Consider the following 18,934-nt stretch of genomic DNA (forward strand, 5'->3'; position numbering starts at 1 on the left):
AAAAAAATTAAATAAATGCCGGAAACCTAAAAGTGTCCAGTGAGTATGACTCATCTGACCAGTAAAGACAAAATACTTCCCTCTATATTTGTGTTTCCCCTCAAGTGTTTTACTTATAAATAAATCATTTAAAAAATGTTTTCCCAATTGACATCCAAACCGCAGACGTTGCAGAATGACACATGTACAGAATCAGAAATGTATGCATTTTCCTCTTTATTTTCCACAAAAGTTTATGATATTAATTTACAAAAAAACAACAAATATTTGCATTAAATACAGAGGACTGAGAAAGAATAAGAGAGATCCCTCAACGTAATTTCATTAACCTCCTTTTGCGATGCATTTATTCTTTCTAATCAACATAACTTGAAGTGTACTCAAAAGCATTAAGCTCACCCGGAAATACTGACGACGGTAAACCCTACCAGCGACAACGTCTGCCCTGTGCCAAGCCTTTCTTTCACCATGTAGTTACTTATCAAAACTAATATAGAGAATAATAGTGGTGTGAAGCATTACAAACAGCCTTAACTCTTTATTTCTCAGACAGCCTCGTTCTCTCTCTCTCTCTTTCTCCAGTCTTTTGTTCTCACTCAGGCACCGTACACACTCTCATTACTGTAGGTCATGTAGAGAAACAGGTCCTCTTCATGGTGCTCCTGGGACACAACAACAAGAAAGGGGAAAATAAATAATTCAGCATGGCAATGGTACTTAGGAATGCACACTAACTAACACACTCAACATAACCTCATAATTGATTATTTAAAGCTTATTAGAAAATGCATATTCTATTGACCTGTATATAGACTTTTTGCACTACTTTTTATTTTGTATTTTTGTATTTCATTATATATGTTGCATTGTTGGAGGAGCTCAGGTCAGAAGAATTTCATTGCCATTTCTACACTGTAGCTTTGTGCATGTGTAAAACCTTTGAATCTTGAATATGCACTTTTTTTTCTTTTAAATTCACCCCAAATTTGAGTTGACTGATCAAAGTGTAGTCAAAAAGCTTTTTTCTGGCACCCAGAAAGCTTCAAGTTTAATTATGATCAGGTCGGAATTTTCTCTTATTGTGCAAGAGGGTTACTGGCAGGCTCAACTTGACATCAAGTCTCAGCAGATCTATTTAGCATGGAAAACAGTTTCTGTGTGTGTGTGTGTGTGTGTGTGTGTGTGTGTGTGTGTGTGTGTGTGTGTGTGTGTGTGTGTGTGTGTGTGTGTGTGTGTGTGTGTGTGTGTGTGTGTGTGTGTGTGTGTGTGTGTGTGTGTGTGTGTGTGTGTGTGTGTGTGTGGGTGTGTGTGTGTGTGTGTGTGTGTGTGTGTGTGTGTGTGTGTGTGTGTGTGTGTGTGTGAAGAAGCTCCTTGTGAACATGTGTGTGGACGGGTAGGTACAGTTACCTCATATACAGCAGAGAGAGGGGAGCTGGATGGGGGAAGGGAGTTGTTGACGAAGAAGAAGAGTGCCTCCTCCGGTCTCAAAGACACACGCTGGCGGATCAGGAAGCACAACTGGCCCACTAAGAACAGGAAGAAGAGAAAAAGGTCAGCAAGGTCAGCAAAGGTCTCACTCAGTAGTTTCATTTCACATAAAGAGGAAGAAAACAGACGATTCCACGAAATGACCAGTACACTGTTCAGTCTTCTGACCAAAAAACAAAAAACAGGAATACTGCCAAGAGAAATCAAGACGTTAAATTCAATCAGAAAGACAAAAAAGCTAAAAAACCTTATTATGCAGTGACACCATCAGGCTGAATCATGAACAGTTTCCCTTAGTGCACCTACCAGATTTTCACAGCAAGACATTTTGACTTATAGCATGAGACACAGATGGAATTATAACATTAACTATGGATTATTTCTCAGTAAAAGCGCAAGGGGACGAGATATTTTACCTTCACAATAAGATGAATGTGTTGTGCTATCATGGTAAAGAAGAGAAATATAGAGCGTGATTAAAAATACGGGATCTTATCATTTTAAAAAGATCAGAGTCATCAGACTCACACTTATTTATGCACCTTATGGTTTATGATACCCTTTATTTAGGAATGATTGATGTTTTTTGTGTTACTTGACCATATGCAATGTCAATTATTTTGGTATGTTGCAGTGCGAGTTTTAAGCATACACCTATGAAATCACCTGTGCTGAGTGTTTGCTATAAAAAAAGCTTTTATACATTTATGTGACCACCAAAACTGAAATGTATCCCGTCGAAGAGCTGGTGATTACTGGATGTGATGATGAGTCATCTGAGAGATTTAACTGGGATTTTGAAGATTTTGCATGTGTTTGTATGTTTCACCTGTTAAATCTGAGGGAACCAGGTATTTCTTCTTGTCCAGTTCAGGGGCGCGTGACCTCGGGGACTTCTCCACAATGATCTGGTTAAATAGAGCCAAAAGTAATCAGTCATATGCCAAAATCTAAACAACAACAAATACATTCATACTAATTTACAGTTGCAATCTGTTTAAGAATTCATATACTTATTATTTTATTAGGATAACCGGCTTTAAATAGAGATCTTGGTTGTTTTGTTGTACAAACATAACACCTCCTAACCCAGTTTAACTGTTTGAAGGTCACTAACAGTAGATGCAACATGTTAACAGATGTCATACTGACCGGTATCTTGTCTGGATGCTTGGTCCGGACCCTCTCTCCCTCTGCTCTCCTCACGTCTAGAGGTACTGAGCGCTGGTACTGACTGCCCATCTGTAAACAACAAGGCAACAAACACAAGAAAACATGAATTCGCTCACAACAGAGCAATGGCTGACGTCACCAATCAGTGTATTCAGTCAACAAGTGATATGACCGCGTAAAGAGCACAGCATTGTTTGATGAATGATGACATCGGGCTTGATTTAATCACGTGTTTTGTGGAGGTCACATTAGGGGGGTGTACTTCTCCCTCTTTGATATCTTTGAGCTTGCTATTATTTTCAAATGCTTTAAGGGTTAATCAGTTAATTGCTGAGGCATCAATTTGACAATTTACCTTGAATTTGTTAAGCTATTAGTCAAAGGAAAACAACATATATATATATATATATATATCTTCATCAATTTAGAAACAATCTCTGAATGCAGTTTCTCAATTGAGAATGTTTGCTGCTTTTATTTTTCATATATCAATTAGAATTGTATCATTTCATGTCTTTGGTGTTTTGGTCAAACAAAACTAAACATTTGAAGATAGATTGAATATGCCCATCAATATTTTCATCTAAACCGTACTGTCATAAATGGGAACCCTTGTAAACCCAATAACAATAGTGCTCTTCAGAGGTGGTACTCTAATCTTTTAACTAAGTAAAAGTAGCAATACTAAATTGGAAAAATACTGTGTTACAAGTAAGTCCTGTAGTCAAAATACTCCATTACAAGTCAAGCCTACATTCTAAAGTAAAAGTACAGAGTTATTATCAAGAGAAAATGTACGTAAATGATCAAAAGCAAAAGTAGTAATTCTGGAGAAAAAAGTCCTCCAAATGTGATATATTATATATGACATTATTACATTGTTCAAATTGTTGCACCAAGCCACATTTTGTAATATATTGTATAATTTTACTTTTTTGTGACTTGAACAGTTAGTCCAGTAGTTTGAATTTTAGAGATGGATTAAGTTGAAAGTGTATTACGTTTTTGTTTTCTTTAGGAACATTTTTCACATTTTCAAAATTACTAAAGCTGTGTTAATAAATGTAGTGAAGTCAAATGACATTATGTAAATATTCAAGTAAAGAACAAGTACTTCGAAATTGTACTTGAGTAAATGTACTTCGTTTCTTTCCACCACTCGTGCTCTTACATAACAAGAACCCCAACTATCCGCCACTGTTTACAACCTACGTTAAGCTAGGTGTGGGTGGAGGAAACAGCAGAATCGTGGCAGAGGCTGAAGAAACTGCACACTGTGTCGAGTAATAATCATTTTAACTGAATATTGAAAAATTAAACAATCATAGCTCTCTCCCTATATTTTTAATATTCAGATTGTTGTGGTCACGATGTCAGTGTCTGCTATCAGGGTTGTTTTGGTCATCGTGAATTGAGGCCACGTCACTTTTAACAGCATCGAGATCAGCTTAATCGCCTTCCTACTGTATTACAATAACAACCAAACTAACAAAGCAGATCGTTGGGATTGACTATGTGACAACGTCTCTTCATATTTGTGTTTTGTATTTTCTACCTGAATACGAAATCAACCGTTTACTGTGCTATATAGCTATCAATGCTAACAGCTGCAGCTAACGCATCGGAGAAGACGTTAATGTTCACATACCTTGCAAAAAGACACACACAGGTTTCACTAAAAACACGATAAATCCAGATACAGTTCGCTGTTTCCTTTAGGTCGTCAAGTCTCTAAATGATTGGCTTACGAAACGGTCATAACGCACAGAAATGCTACCAAAGATACCAAAGATGTCGACTGATCTGCTCCTATTCTCCTGAACGAAAACAACAACAAATACTGCAGGGTACGCTCACCAACGATGTGACCAATCAGAGACGACTGCGTTGATTGATAGTGGGAGTGTCAGTTTAGAGGACGGCAACGGTGCGTTTATTGGATGACTACTGTAGTCCCGTTTTCTAACTGACGGCAGAAATAGGCAATAGCAAACACTTGAAAATGGGCCAGGCGGACGTAGTGGTCACGCCCCAGCCAGGCTACGTTCATTATCTGTACTGTTCTCTTTCTTCTGTAAACAGCTAGTTCAGACTGTTCTCTGAATTTTAGCCAAGGGGCAAAAATATGCCAGTATTCAAGTTAATCCAGAACAAGGTTTCTTGTGAATTTACAACAATGCTGCTGGTGTAAAATGTGTAGCCTATCAGCTTTGTCCAAAACAACTAGCTTTCATGATGAAGACAATAATCCACAGCTCTCTTATTAATGCATGAACTTTTCCAAACGTGATTTTATTCCTCCAATATGAAATGTCCTCACCATGTCAGCTCTGTTCATCTATGAATAGTCTAATACATTTTTGCATGATTTCTGCTAGGTCACCTTCATGCAGAGGCCAATTTTCTTAACAGAAATGCAACATACACTCAACTCTTTATTCTCTTCAATATACACAAATAATAATAGATTTTTCAAACACAGCATTTCTTAAAAAAAAAAAAGGTGATTTCCTTTTTAAAGCATGTTCTCTTAAAACACCAGTCTATTGATGTATTGCCGCACACACTTGTTGGTACTGTACTGTAGATAAAAGTCAATACAGTTACAATGTGCTAAATGTCTTTCAGGCAGGCGTCAGCATGTGCATTGAAGTCAATATCTTGTTCCGCTGAGTAAATCAAATGAGACCCAAAATGATATTGAGATGCATTCTACAACTGTTCAGTTGCTGCACTTTAGAGAAAAAATACAATGACAGAAAAGCCCATCAGTAGCACTGAGTGTCCATGATAATTTCCAGCTACTCGAAGTCCTCTCCTTTGCGATTTATTCCAGGACGTCCCTTTGTCCAGTCCGAGTGTCCTGTTCAAACGGCAGCTGTGGCTGTTGTCAGTTTGATGGCATCTGAAAGGTTGCGTTGCCGGATATTAGAGTTGGTTATGGTTTCCAAATGTGAATCTGGCACCCATCCACGATGCCGATCGGACAGTCGGGTCCCCTCTACCCAATCTGGAAGGAAAAAAGGATCCAACAAAAAGTTAATTATTGTCTATTCTCCATTAATACCAGGCTGCATCTATTGCACGAGTGAACCGTTTTTAAGGGAATGATGGGGGAAGTTAGATAGTGAAATAGTCTTACGGTCACTGCTTTGTTGATGCACTAGAATGATGTCAGCTTTTTCCAACGAAAGCTCATCAGGCTGATGGCCAACAATAGCCCGGATACACTGCATCTGTGTAAAATCTGTATGGACACAAGAGGAGAGAAGTCAGACCTACAATCAACAACTGGGCCTGCAAAAATTGCGCTGCACTGACATTTCCCCCACTCTACTGTTATATTCATTTGTTATTAGCACACAGATTTTCATGGTATCATGTTATTCCCAAATTATATAAATACATACTGTCCGCCATTTTGATTCAGTCTCTGAATATAGGTTTAAATTAGTTAAAATTCAAAACAATGTCAATGTTTTTGCTAAAAAAAATCTTCACTTAGTTTATTTTCATGTGACAACGCACTCACTGCTGAGAATGCTAAATTATGTGTTTGTAATCTAAATGTACAAGTCTCAATAGAGTATCACATTGAGTGTTTTTAATCAGGGAATGAGGTAGGAAGGAATTTAAGACAGAGCTTTTGAAAAACAGTGAGCTTTGCAATGTCTAAACCAAGTAGCATAGCTTCACCTTCTGCAGCAGAAAAGTCTATTTCAGGATGAGGCCGGGAGAGAGCTGATATCCAACGTAGCTTATCACTCCTGAAGGTAGAAAAAGCAAAGATGGGTGAGTCTTCTTCCATGTTTATGTTAACTTGATGACATGAGGACTGATATGTAGACATTCCCTGCCACTGTTTTAGTCTCTTACTCTTTGTCTGTCCGCACCAGAAGGGCTCGGTTTGTCATGTGCAGCCGGAACAGGTTCTTCTGGAGGGTGTGCAGTTTGACACGACAGTTCTCAGCACGCAGGTCCGATATGGGAGAGTGGTCTATAACTGTGAACCTTCCCCCTCTGGAAGCAGAAAAGAGAAATTAGATGGCGGAAGGACTGACTGCGATAAGATTGAAGAAATGATAAAAGTCTGCGGATATGCAGGAAACAGGATGTAACAAGTGGTAAATGACCTATTTAACCATTACAGAATTGTTGACTCACTCTTTTTGAAGGGAAATCAGCAAATAGTCATTGAATAGGTGCACATAAATATTCCTCTCCGTTTCCTTTAGAGAGAAATCCATCAGCTCAGTGACCAGACCTTCACGCACCATCCTCCGAGACTGACTGATCAGAGGAAGAGTCTGTAACAACACAAACAAACAGGAAGTATTATAACTCAAGCTCCTTGTAGTCAGTCGTTTAATTGTCCTACATCAAACCATGACTGTTGATTTCAATTGAGCTCTTTCAATGAGAAATAAGTTAACTCTATCCACTGATGAAGACCATGGCGCAGTTGAAAGCTAGTAAGTGAGCCTTGACATACGATCATTTTGAGATAACTTTTATATTCCATAAAATACTAAAAACCCAAGGTAATTACATTTGTATTGCTTGAAATGATTTCATTTCATTTCAAACCTTTATTTATACAGATAAATCCCATTGAGATCATTGATCTCTTTTTCAAGGGAGACCTGCTCAAGTAGTTCCACATGAAACATAAAAACATAAACATAACAACAAAAGGACATCATACAGCATGGGTGATGATGGGTGAAATAAATTATTTGATACGAAAAGAGTTTTGAAAAACATGAAATCAGTCATTTGCAAACATGATTAACAGCATGTTAATCACAATGTGACTTACCCTGCACTCAAAGCCCACTTTAGCACTGAGAGAGACCAGAGACTCAATGCTTTTCATCTGAGTGATGCTGTCGTTACTCTCTTGAATCAGCTAAGGAAGAGATATATGAAAGAGGCAGAGTTTTGTCACAAGGCAGTTCAAGATATCCAGGATAAAATGTAACATGTCCAACATGTGCACAGAATAGGTATATGTATGTACCTTCTCCAGAAGTTTCAAAGCTTTGATGGCCTGTGTTGCCTCTGCAGTACCAGGAGTTGTTCTCTTCACGATGTTCTGTGGAAAAACAATGTGCGTGTGTTAAAGTCACATACAGGATTGAACATGTTGTGAACCATCAACATTGCTGTTAGAGAAATTCTCACACACACACACACACACACACACACAACACACACACACACACACACACACACACACACACACACACACACACACACACACACACACACACAAACACACACACACAAACACATACACACCTGAACCAGCAGCCTAATTCTTATGATCCTCTGGAAGGGGAGGACGAGGAAGGAACGAAGAGGAAGTCTCTGGCAAACAGGACTCCTCTCTAATTTCTCCACTATCCGTCTGAACCCTGAATTCTCCTCCCTGAAAGAAAAGTGAAATTGAATGTCTAGACAGATACAAACCCTACAGCCTGTAGCTGAACACAAAAGCTTGACTGAGTGTCTTACATGAGTCTCTGGTAGGTGGCGTCCTGATAGGACTGGTTGGTGAGGTAGGGCACATAAACCAATTTGAAGCGCTGACAGTGCCATGCGATGATATCACACACGGTGAAGTGAAAGGTATCAGATTCAACACGCTCCTCCAGCTTTGATAAAAAACTTTAAAAAAAAGACACAAATCATGAGTTAATTTCTTCAACATATTTGTAAAATCGTACCTGCACAACACAAGTAGTTTTGATAATATTCAGATACAGAACTATAAATAATGTTAAACATTTCTGACCTGTGGCTGATGGCCCGAACATCAGCGAGCCGGGAGAAGAGCCAGTTCCTATCCTGAGAGGCTAACAGCGTCCCTAACTGTTTGGACTTGACAAAATGTTCAACAACAATGTCCAAACTCCGGCAGTATGAGGCCTCCGAGGTCACCACCTCAAATCTCACCTAGAAGGGAAATACATTTGAAAAAAGATCAAAACGTTGAGTAAGAGCCGACTAGGTAAATCATATCGCTAATAAGCAGTGTCAGTTCTCTGAAGGCTGGGGCATTTTGACAAGGATGTGACTAAGTAAGTAGGGAGGTAGGTTTCGCAATGAGAAGAAGAGTTCAAGCCCAGACAGAGGAAAACAACCATAATGCCAGAGAAACACACTGGCACATTCAGTAAGACACTCCCCTGCCAAAAATAAAGTGGATCACTGTGAGGGATATTCTGAAATGATGCAAGTACGAATATTTCACGTGAATTTTGTAGTATGAGAGGTTGGTTGATCGAAGAGAATAGTGTCATTTCCCAGAAGTTAAAATGAAATACAACAGACATCATGCTTGGTAAATGAAAATTACAAGTGAGCTGATGAGTCTTTAAAACTAGAACTGACTATTGACACAGATTTTTAACCTGATTTCTAGCTACACATGTAGCTGCTCTGGTCAAAAGATACAATCTAATCGAAATCCTTTACAGATTAAGGAAGAAACTGTTACTGTTGGTAAAGTGAAGATAATGAACTATATTAAATTAAATGCTTTGGAACGCCCTGCCTGGAGAAAGAAGGCTTGCAAAATCAGTGACTTCGCCTAAATCACTTCTTTTTTAATTTGTATTTATTTGTAAAAAGTGTTGTCCTGCTCTTGGCCTTGCTTTCTGATGTATTTTCTTATGAGTATCTCTTGCTTTTCCTTTGTTAAAAAGGTGCCATATATTGAAAGTCTCTTGTGGGTGTTCTTATTATTGATAATTGCCTGGAGCATTCTGACTGATTTCCCTGAGGTGGGAACCTTGATCCAGTCTCTTTCCAAAGAAACACAAATGCATGTCTTGGCTGGAATGAAAATCCCTGCCTGAAGTTACTGGCACGATGTCCTTCTCAATAAAAATGTTGGGCAAAACACTTCTTACAAGGAAACGTTCTGCCACAAAATAGTGACTAAACTTTCAAATGCAGAGTAAGATTCGTTACCTCCTGTAGTCGTCTCTCGCCATCTGTGAGCTCCACCAGCTCAATGCTGTTCCTGACGCCCGGCAGCTCCCTCCACAGAGTGGCCGACTGAGACGACGACTGAGAGAGAGAGACGGAGAGACGAGGGGAGGAAGGCCTGCCTTCAATCTTCGGGGGCTCAGGGAGAGGCAAGCTTTGGACACTGGTGATGGAGTTTGAGTGGGACAAGGAGTGGGGATGCGGGACAGAAGGTAGGGGAGGAAGGGGTCTGCGGGCAGGGGGGGGGGGAGGGAGGAGGGACGCCATCAGAGCGAGCCTGGCGCAGGATCTCTATGTTCTGGGCCGCCTCGTTGTACTGCTGGTATAACTGGGCCGCATCTGGGAGAAAGAGAGGATGTGAGACAGAGAAAAAAGCAGAAGAGAAGAGGGCACAACAGAGATAGAAAGAGAACTAAATGAAAGAAAAGGAAAGAAGATAAATGCTTTAGCCAAGAGGAGCTGTTTGCATTCAACATTCCTTTTACACGTACTTGTTGGAATGCAAATTTGCAGCAGCAGCTGTTTTCACTTCAAGTGAAGATATACTAATACTTGCAGAAACCTGTCCCTGGCTTGCACAGACACACATTTATAAACCGCACGTACGCACACACTCCTTCCCCATGTATCGCAATAAATATGAATCATAGGCTAAGCGACAAACTGCCATTTTAGAATAAAACTAATTATGAAATGGTGTTAACAGAAAACTGGTTTCCTTTGATTCGTTCTAAAGCTACATTCAGGGTAAGAGATAAACAGTTAGTGAGCCTGCATACACACACAGAGATGAATCACACCAACTGAAGGGAAATGCTCAACTGCGTCATGCTTTTTCCCCAACCAACATCAGCCGGAAGAGATAGCATCTGAAGACACGTCAATTTGCCGTTACCTTTTCTAATAATCAGTCTAAAAATGTAAGTTTGTGATAAAAAAGAAATAAGGGTAATTGAGGAAAGCAACAGCACATTTATGAGATAGCAGTTAAGAAACACAATGCGTTTGATTGAGGTCCAAGGCAGACCATTATAGTATTTTAAGCAGCATGACCTGAAAACATTTAAAAGATACTCACTGAAAATCTTTGAATTCCTTTTCCGTCTGTCGATTGTGTCCAAAACATTTCTACAGTGCAAAGAAAATAATGATAAGTTATTATCATGAAGACTGGTGGAAAGAAGTGACAAATTAAATATACAGAAAAAGTAGTATACCATGTGATTCAGAATTTCAAATTTGAACCCATCCTAGTACTAGGAGCAGTACTGGGCAGCTATTGCACAGCGCCCGAGGAGCAATGTATTTGTATGCATGCTCCTTGTTTAAATAAATACATAAAATTGACATAATTTAAATATATCATTGTGACCAAGTTTTTAATATCAGGGACACTTAAACCAAATTAAAACAATTGAACACATCTTGTGCACTACTGTAGCTTAACACAGAGAGAGTGAGTGAGTGAGTGAGTGAGTGAGTGAGTGAGTGAGTGAGTGAGTGAGTGAGTGAGTGAGTGAGTGAGTGGTGTGTGTGTGTGTGTGTGTGATTGTTTTACTTACCTCAGCTCTACTTCTCCCCAGCTTTTGCTTCGATCATCCGCATCATCTGGAATAAAAAAGTATCCATTTGTCGAAACGTTATACAACAGCATACTCATTGACTATGCTCTGGACAATCTGGATGAATTAATTAAAAAAAAAAAGGTAATAAATTAAATAAATAATTAGTTCAGTTAGTATCCGTGCTTCAATAAGCTACAGCATAAGATTAGTTTGTTCCCATAAATGGAGCTTCTCGTGTTATGTCTCAAAGCAGAATCAACTCCAGCCTTATAGCTCATGCTTCTTATTTCCCTCCCTCTCCACCTCCACTTATCTCCGCCCACTACCTGAACTCTAACCACAACACTGTGACGCACTTTCCAGTTGCATGTAATGTAATGGGACCAGATCAGTGCACTGATGTTGTCTTTTAGCAGATGTCTACATTAGATGTGGGGTTGTTTAATATGACGACAAAGTGTTGCAGGAAACTCTTAGACGGAAATGACTAGATTAAAGTCTCCCATCAAAGTCAGGAGGAAAAAACAAGTCTCTACAACATTTAAAAGATTCTCCGTGTGCAGTCTAGCCTGAAGTTTTTCCGATTGGATTGGATGATTTTTTTTAAATGATGAATGATGACAAAAAGAGAATTTGTCTCTGTCCTCCATCTTCTGTCTTTACCTGTTGAAGAGAAAATTCTGGTTCTGCGATCCCTTCCATTCTCGTCATCTCTTCTTTCAGTGGTTTTACGGATTCCCCTTCGTCTCATTCGAGCCTCGGGACCCAAATCCCGAAAACTGCAGCTGCTCAGCCCAGCCCCCGCTACTGTCTTGGTCTTTGCCACTGCCTCTCCCTCTCCATTATCCCCCTCACCTTCCTCTCCCACCTCCTCTACAGTAGCCCTCTCCTCAGGCTCCTCTCCCTGCCTTTCTTCTTCACTTTCCCTCATTTCCCCCATTCCGTCTTCCCCCTCTCTGGAGATATCCAGGAGGTCAGATTCACTATCATAATTAAGAATAGGGCAGCTGTTAGGCTTGTACAGCGTGTGGCTCACAGTTAAATACATCTCCTCCTCCTTATCTCTGCTTTCTCTACTTTCCATATCATCTGGAATAACGTTATCCCCTGCCCCTTCGCTAATGATCACCTCTACTGCTGCCTTTTCTAACTGAATGTGATCAGATGGCTCAGTTACTATGTCCATACTGGGATCCACCTTCCCTTCTTTGTCTAACAATCTGTCACCATGAGTGTATGCAGTTAAGTCACCATGCATAGTTGTGAACTGGTCAGCAAGCATGTCGACTTGGTCTTGCCCCATACCTCTCAACTCCTCCGACGGCTCTTCCTCCTCCAGCTCTGTCTCCGAGTGCTGTTCGTCCGTACTCAACTGGATAACAGGCACACGTGCGGTCCCTTGTCCAGCCTCCTCCTGCTGCTGTTCCATGTCCTTGCTGTCTGTCTCCGGCTGGTTGACCCCTTGTTGTCCTGCTTCATCAATGGTATGTTCCTCCGAGTGTCCCAGGATCTCCCACAACACATTTTTAGCCCATTTAAGATGGGGGGCTTGGGAATGACGCTTGGGTTCCTCGGACATGCTCCATGCTCCGCTCATTCGGATCCGAATGGCCTCCACCTCTTCTGGACTCATTGCTCCGGTGTTAATCCCTTCCAAGGTGGATTGAATTTGTTCAAGATTCACCTGAGAAGCAACATTACCATAGGGATTACTGGGCACCTGCAAACTTAGCTCCACTCCTCCTTTATGTTTGCTTCTCCACTCTTGTAGGAGTTTTTCAGTCTGCGAGTCTCTTTTAACGGTCCCTATCTCTGCGTATGGGTGCTCTCCTTTGCTCTTCGTTTCCCCTCCAGTCTCTCTGTATCTGACATTCACTTCAGTCGTGTCGTCTGAGGCCGGCGTTTCCTCCCCTGCCACGTCACACTCACCCTTCCTCTTTGCTTGCTGGTTGTTGATGACTGTTTTCTCATCATTTCTACTCGGATGCATGTCATCATCCTGTGTGGCCTCATCACGACTCTCCATATTTGGGTTGTGTCTTTCCTCCCCTCCCATGTGATCACCTTGTGACGGGGACGTCTTGCTGCTGTTTGACCTGGGCAAAGTTTGCCCAATCACACTGAAGACATACTTTTGCTTCTTCTTCTCTCCTCGTCTTCATCCACCACGTCCTCCTTTCCCACTGTCCATCCCTTCTTATCTCCCCCCTCACGCATCTGGAGGGCATCATGTGAACTTTCCAAGAATTCCCGACAGTCCTCAAACGCCTCTTCTTCATCTCTCTCATCGTCTCCTCCGCTGGACAAGGTCACAAAGCCTTCCTCTCCTGACTGTATTCTGTCTCTCTCTCCGCTCAACCCTGTCTCACTATCTTTTTGGGCTCTGTCATTTCTCCCCCCCTCTTCCTCTCTGTCGCTGTCCCCTGTGTTATCTGTCACACTCTCTCCTTCTGCGTCTCTCCGCTGTCTTCCCTCTATCCCTCCATCACTGTCAGACATCCCTCTCTTATCTCTTTCTCTCCAGACTTCACCCACGTCCTCTCCATCTACACTAACACCCTCACTCCCCGTGTCCCCCCTGTTCCTACTCCTCCCTTCATTCCTTCCTCTATTACTGCTTTCGGGCAAGTATTTCTCACATGGTTCCTCTTTTACTCGCCGTCCCTCTCTTTCCCACTCAGCCTGTGACTCGAAATGTCCATCTTCATATCTCCTCCTCTCTTTCCCCCTTTGTCTGTCTTCTAACTCGTCCTTCCTATTCTTGTCCCCCTCTGGCTCTAACCACAGCCTTCTTTGCCCTGTCATATCTCCCCTGTCTCTCTCTTGTCTCTCACTTCTTGTTTGCCTGCTTTGACTTCTTACAGCATCTGGATTTATTTGGTCTTCTGTGTCTCTGTCACTCTCTTTTCCTGACTCCTCATAACTGTCTCTGCCTCTCCTGTTTCTCATATCACTGTCCATGTCGCTGCTCCACTCCCCGCTGCTCTGGGCTCGTGGGGGCACCCTAGGGGCCGTCTCGTTCTGGGATCTACTTCTACTGCTTGTCGCATCATCCTGTCTCGGATCAGCCTCTCTTTCCTTTGTTTTCCTGCCACGATCTCTGTATCTGTCCTCTTCTTTCCTGTCATCCTTCAAGTCTCTCGCACTTTCTTTCCCTCTGTCTCCCTCCCTCTCCACTCTCCTGTCAGCCTCTCTGTATCTCTCTCTATCTTTTTCCCCTCCCTTCCTCCTGGTTCGATCCGCTTCTCTGTCCTTGTATCTCTGCCTGTCCTCTTCCTTGTATCCTTGCCTGTCTTGATCTCTATCCCCCTGTTTTTTCCCGTTGTTGTCCCCCTCACTTCTGCTGTGTTGATATGTCAACTCCTGCCTGTCTTTGATCCTAACTATGTCCTTCTTTCGCTCTCTCTCATCACTGTCTCCTTCACTCCTAGTGTCCCTCCTTCCCTCTCCCCTATCAGAGGGCATTTCTCTCTCTCTTCTCCCGTGTGCAGAAGGCACCCTGACCTCCCTCTCTCCCGTGTTAGGCCTCCAGCTTATCCCTTTTTCTAGCAGCATCCCTCTCTCTTCTGTCCCGTGAATTACCCCCTTCTCTTCTCCTGTCTTGAAAAACGACATCAGGCTCCGGATATCTTTTCATCTTTCGTGTTCTATCATCTTCTAGGGGTCTTCCTAAAGTGTTTGTTCCCTCTGCCTTTCCCCTGCTTCGGATATCATCTATTTCCCTCTCCCTGTACCTCTCTCTCTGCCGCGTCCTTTCTCTTTCTCTCTCTCGGTCATCTGGCTCTACTCTTCTCGGCCCATCTCTCCGTCTTCTTTCCTCCCTCTCTTTGTCCAACTCCACGGTGGGTGCCATTCCTCTGCCGCGACCTGGACTGCTTTTTCTCATCCGAGGAAAAGTGTCGCCTTTCTTCGTCCCCCTTTCTAGTTCTCTCAAACTCTCCTTCTCTAAAGTTGACAGGGGCCTCCCATTTTTGCTTCTGTCGTCTTCCTGCCTCCTCACTCTTTCGGTCCTCTCTCTATCTTCCTCTCTTGACCTTGGTGCAGGAGCTCGGTCTCTTTCAGAGTACTTATCTCTTGGATCCATATCTTTGTATCTCGTTTTGTCCCTCATTTTCTCGGCCTCTCGTTCCCTCCTCCTGTCTTCCTCCCGGTTGCTGTCTCTCTCTCTCTCCGACTGGGCAGTCATTGCTGGCCTTGGACTTGGATCGCGGGAGATTTTTCCACCTGGCTGAAGCTTGCGTTCAGATGTGTTGAGTTTAGTGTCAAAGGGCGTGCAGCTGGGCCTTTTAGTTCCCATTTTATTATTTGGAGAACCTAAAAGACAGCAACAGTTGACATCATCAATTAAGAAATCGACCTTCGAGAGTTAGATAACTTCAGGTATAGACAGATCAATGGAATGCAAGTCAAATAAGCAACATGGTCTACAAATGTATAGGTAATGTCACAGAATTTAGTACAAGTACTCTTAACCCTCTTGTTATCCTTGGGGTCAATTTGACCTCGTTCAATGTTTAACATATCTAATAAAATGGTTCACATTGGGTTTTTTGCCTAGTATTTCATGACTTTTCCTAATTTAGTGAGGACTAATGGGTAAACATAAAATGAACATCTTCATTCTCATAGTTTGTACATAAACACTTTTCTGGAAAACTATGAGAATGAAGAGAGGTGATTGAAGATGAGAAATTATATGTATAAATGTAAATGTAAGTAGGAATAACTTGCATAATGATTTAAAGGACAATCATTGATCAAGTAAGGGGTGGGAATTAATAAGCATTTGCTTCCTCCTGCTCCCTTTCGGACACATATGATTTATTATTATTAATATGAAGACTTTTTTTTGTTTTGTTGAATATATAAATATTATCATTAATGTGGATAAATACTGTATTTTAACAATACGGTATTCTGTTATTCACATTTGTTATTTTTTATTTGTTGTTTTTTTTAGTCTGTTCGAAATAAAGATTGAAATGAAAATGAAGATCTTTTTAAAATGTCCTGTACACACTTTGTACGCATCGGTGTTCCTTGTTTTAGTAGTATAAAACGAACAATGTCAAAATTGTAAACATGTTTGTGTTGATTGTGGAGGATGATATTGAGGTGACTATTACATGCAAATGTATCATTGTAAATAAAAACTACCGTCTGCTTTAGTTATTGGTCCTTTAACAACATAAAATATCTTACTTTAAAATTGTATTTCAATCAGTGAGATTTTATGGTGATTTGTGTATTTTTCGATAGTTACACAATAGGAATTCTGGATGTATAGAGGGGTATGTGGGGGGGGGGGGGGGGAGAGGTTGGGGTAATGTTTTATTTAAATGGTTATTTAGGTGGTCAACTAAGATACCTAAAGCACCAGAGACATACATTTTGGTTAAAATGTGCAATATGATCATTGTCTTGAGTTTTAAACTACTGGGGTCAATTGACCCCAGAGGATAAAGGGTGTAAAGTCAATCTGAGGATATACAGGAGGGTTAAAAACGAAATGTTCATTACTGCGCCATTTGACACATGCTGATAGCTGCCACAATGAAGCTGTGTTCTTTTACGTTATTTAGTCAAATACAATAAATATGGCAGTGTTATACTTTTACAGTAGAACAGTATTTCCAGAAAAAAAAAAAAGGTGGCAGTCTCTTACAGTTCTCAAAGAATGCAGCACAGACTTGCAAAGCACAGCATACCAAGAGAAGTCTTTCAGAAAGTGAAGGCCTGTGACTAGGCACGGCATGTAACATGTACACCACAACTAAGCTGGACCTTACTCCAACTGTGCTCAAAACAGGAGCAAGTTAAAGAAGAAGTGTCAATATAAAATCCACGATAAAGCCACTCACCTGAATGTAGTATCCTGGGGAGATCTGAGGTCTCCCCACTGAGTCCAGTTCAGCTCAAAAGCATGGGATTGCACAACACACAATAAATGACACCGCACATTGTTTAGTTGACGATACAAATGTGCTCGAACTAATCAAAACTATATTTTTCTCTCAATACTTTGACTCTTGTGAAACACTTAATGTTTACGCCTGAGCTCTCCTTACTTTTCCCTCTTGCTGTCTCTCCCCTCCTTCCTCAAATTCCGAAACAAGTCTGAACAGATTGACACTTATCTTTCCCCTCCTCCTTCTCTCTGTCTTGTCCTCTCAGTGGTTGCAGCTGAACAGAAAGATCTCTAATAAATCAACTTAAAGTCTCCCCACTGCTTTCGTTATTTCCCCTACTGTCGATGTGATCTCTTTTGTGGACCCCCCTGGCACATACATAACTCTCTCCTGCTCCATTCTTCTCTCGCGAAACACAGGAAGTACACCTCCTTGATGTCTGTGTCTTGAAGCAGCGATTGGTTATTATGCAGTAGCCGGGTGTGTCTGAAGCAAACACACAGCCAGGTAAGGTACGGGCTGTGAACATACAAGAGAGAGTGGGGGAGGGGAAACAGAAAGTAAGGATTGAGAGCACACAGTTTGGTGGAGAGCTCAGTGAGGCCTATACAAAACATCCCTACATTCCCCTGAGAGGTAGTAAAGAGGGGAACGAAAGGGGAATACCCCTAATTTATGATTTAAAACCAAAAAAACATTTAGAAGTCACAGAGGGAGAAACCAAGGGAGGGGCTTTAACAAGGGTGATCTGCGAATGATCTGTTTAACAATGACTGATTTACTTTGTTGATTGATTGCTGATGAAATGTTTGGAGTACCACTACTCTTCCATTATCTTTACCAAATAAAAAAAGGACACCCAACTGATTGTTTTAACATTTACTTGTTTCTTTGTTTTATGGCATTACTTTGACTTGGCCTTCATCAGATGTGTACGTCCTACATGATTCAGATGTAGTACTCAGATTGCATGAATGCAAACTATAGCCTACTATGTATATTTAAAAAAATATATATTTTGGACCATTAAATAAGCTAAACTAAACTTCTTTGCACGGAAGCAGGAACCTATCTTTAAACTTTTTTTTTAATTCCTTCAATATGTTGCTCTTTTTTGTTTATTAGCACTAGGCCAGGAGGTGCACACCTTATGTTGTTGCGCTTTAAAATGCCAATACCGTAAAATTAACTGAACCCTCTAACTGTCTCCTCGCTCATAAAGTAGGGATATTAATATATGTTGAGGTTAAGAAGCCACACTGATGTAGGTCTTGGCTGTTGTGAAAGAAAATATGTTGCAATACAAACTAAAATATCTTTCCATTGATTTTTTCTTTTACTCTTTCTCAATGGAGAACATGTTGTATTGACTTCAAAGAGCAAACAAACTAAGGAATGTTTATCATCTTTAATCTTATCCGCTTTTTAAAGTTAATGAGGCACTGTTGCAGGGAAATTATTCAGATCAAACTCCTTCCAGGTTAAAGGTTGTCTTGTATTCAAATTAGGGCTGGCAAACGATTACAATTTTTAATCAGATTAATCACAGTTTAAAAATTAATTAATCATGATTAATCACCATTCGAACTATGTCCAAAATACGCCATTTCTTTATGTATTGTTGTGGGAATGGAAAGATAAATGAAAGAAGGCGGATATATCCATTTAACATACAGTATGTATGTATGTTTATTATAAGATTGTTCTATGTGTTAAAATGAAAGACAGCCCACACACCTATCAATCATCAAACCGTGGGGTCTTATTTCATTACGTGTTGATTTCTATAAAAAAAAGTATTCT

General features: G+C 40.8%; 2 protein-coding genes across 2 annotated transcripts; both read right to left on the bottom strand.

Moving 5' to 3' along the window:
* Positions 1-199: 199 nt before the first annotated feature.
* LOC117460451 (gamma-aminobutyric acid receptor-associated protein-like 1) lies at positions 200-4,506 on the bottom strand. Its single transcript, XM_034101859.2, has 5 exons — positions 4,310-4,506; positions 2,641-2,730; positions 2,318-2,396; positions 1,408-1,526; positions 200-662 (listed from the first exon to the last, which is right to left on the bottom strand). Exons 2-5 carry the CDS (start codon positions 2,728-2,730, stop codon positions 597-599), a joined length of 354 nt encoding a protein of 117 aa, XP_033957750.1. The 5' UTR covers positions 4,310-4,506; the 3' UTR covers positions 200-596.
* A 428-nt stretch (positions 4,507-4,934) lies between these two features.
* arhgef5 (Rho guanine nucleotide exchange factor (GEF) 5) lies at positions 4,935-17,608 on the bottom strand. Its single transcript, XM_034101856.2, is given in 18 exon segments — positions 4,935-5,671; positions 5,804-5,908; positions 6,358-6,428; positions 6,538-6,681; positions 6,826-6,968; positions 7,481-7,570; positions 7,682-7,756; positions 7,963-8,092; positions 8,179-8,331; positions 8,459-8,619; positions 9,640-9,901; positions 9,903-9,996; positions 10,736-10,785; positions 11,220-11,265; positions 11,886-13,370; positions 13,373-14,750; positions 14,752-15,536; positions 17,084-17,608. Coding segments are annotated over 17 exon segments (5,298 nt in total). The 5' UTR covers positions 15,520-15,536; positions 17,084-17,608; the 3' UTR covers positions 4,935-5,528.
* Between the last annotated feature and the right edge of the window lie 1,326 nt (positions 17,609-18,934).

The sequence above is a fragment of the Pseudochaenichthys georgianus genome, chromosome 16, assembly GCF_902827115.2.
Source record: "Pseudochaenichthys georgianus chromosome 16, fPseGeo1.2, whole genome shotgun sequence".
Lineage (NCBI taxonomy): Eukaryota > Metazoa > Chordata > Actinopteri > Perciformes > Channichthyidae > Pseudochaenichthys > Pseudochaenichthys georgianus.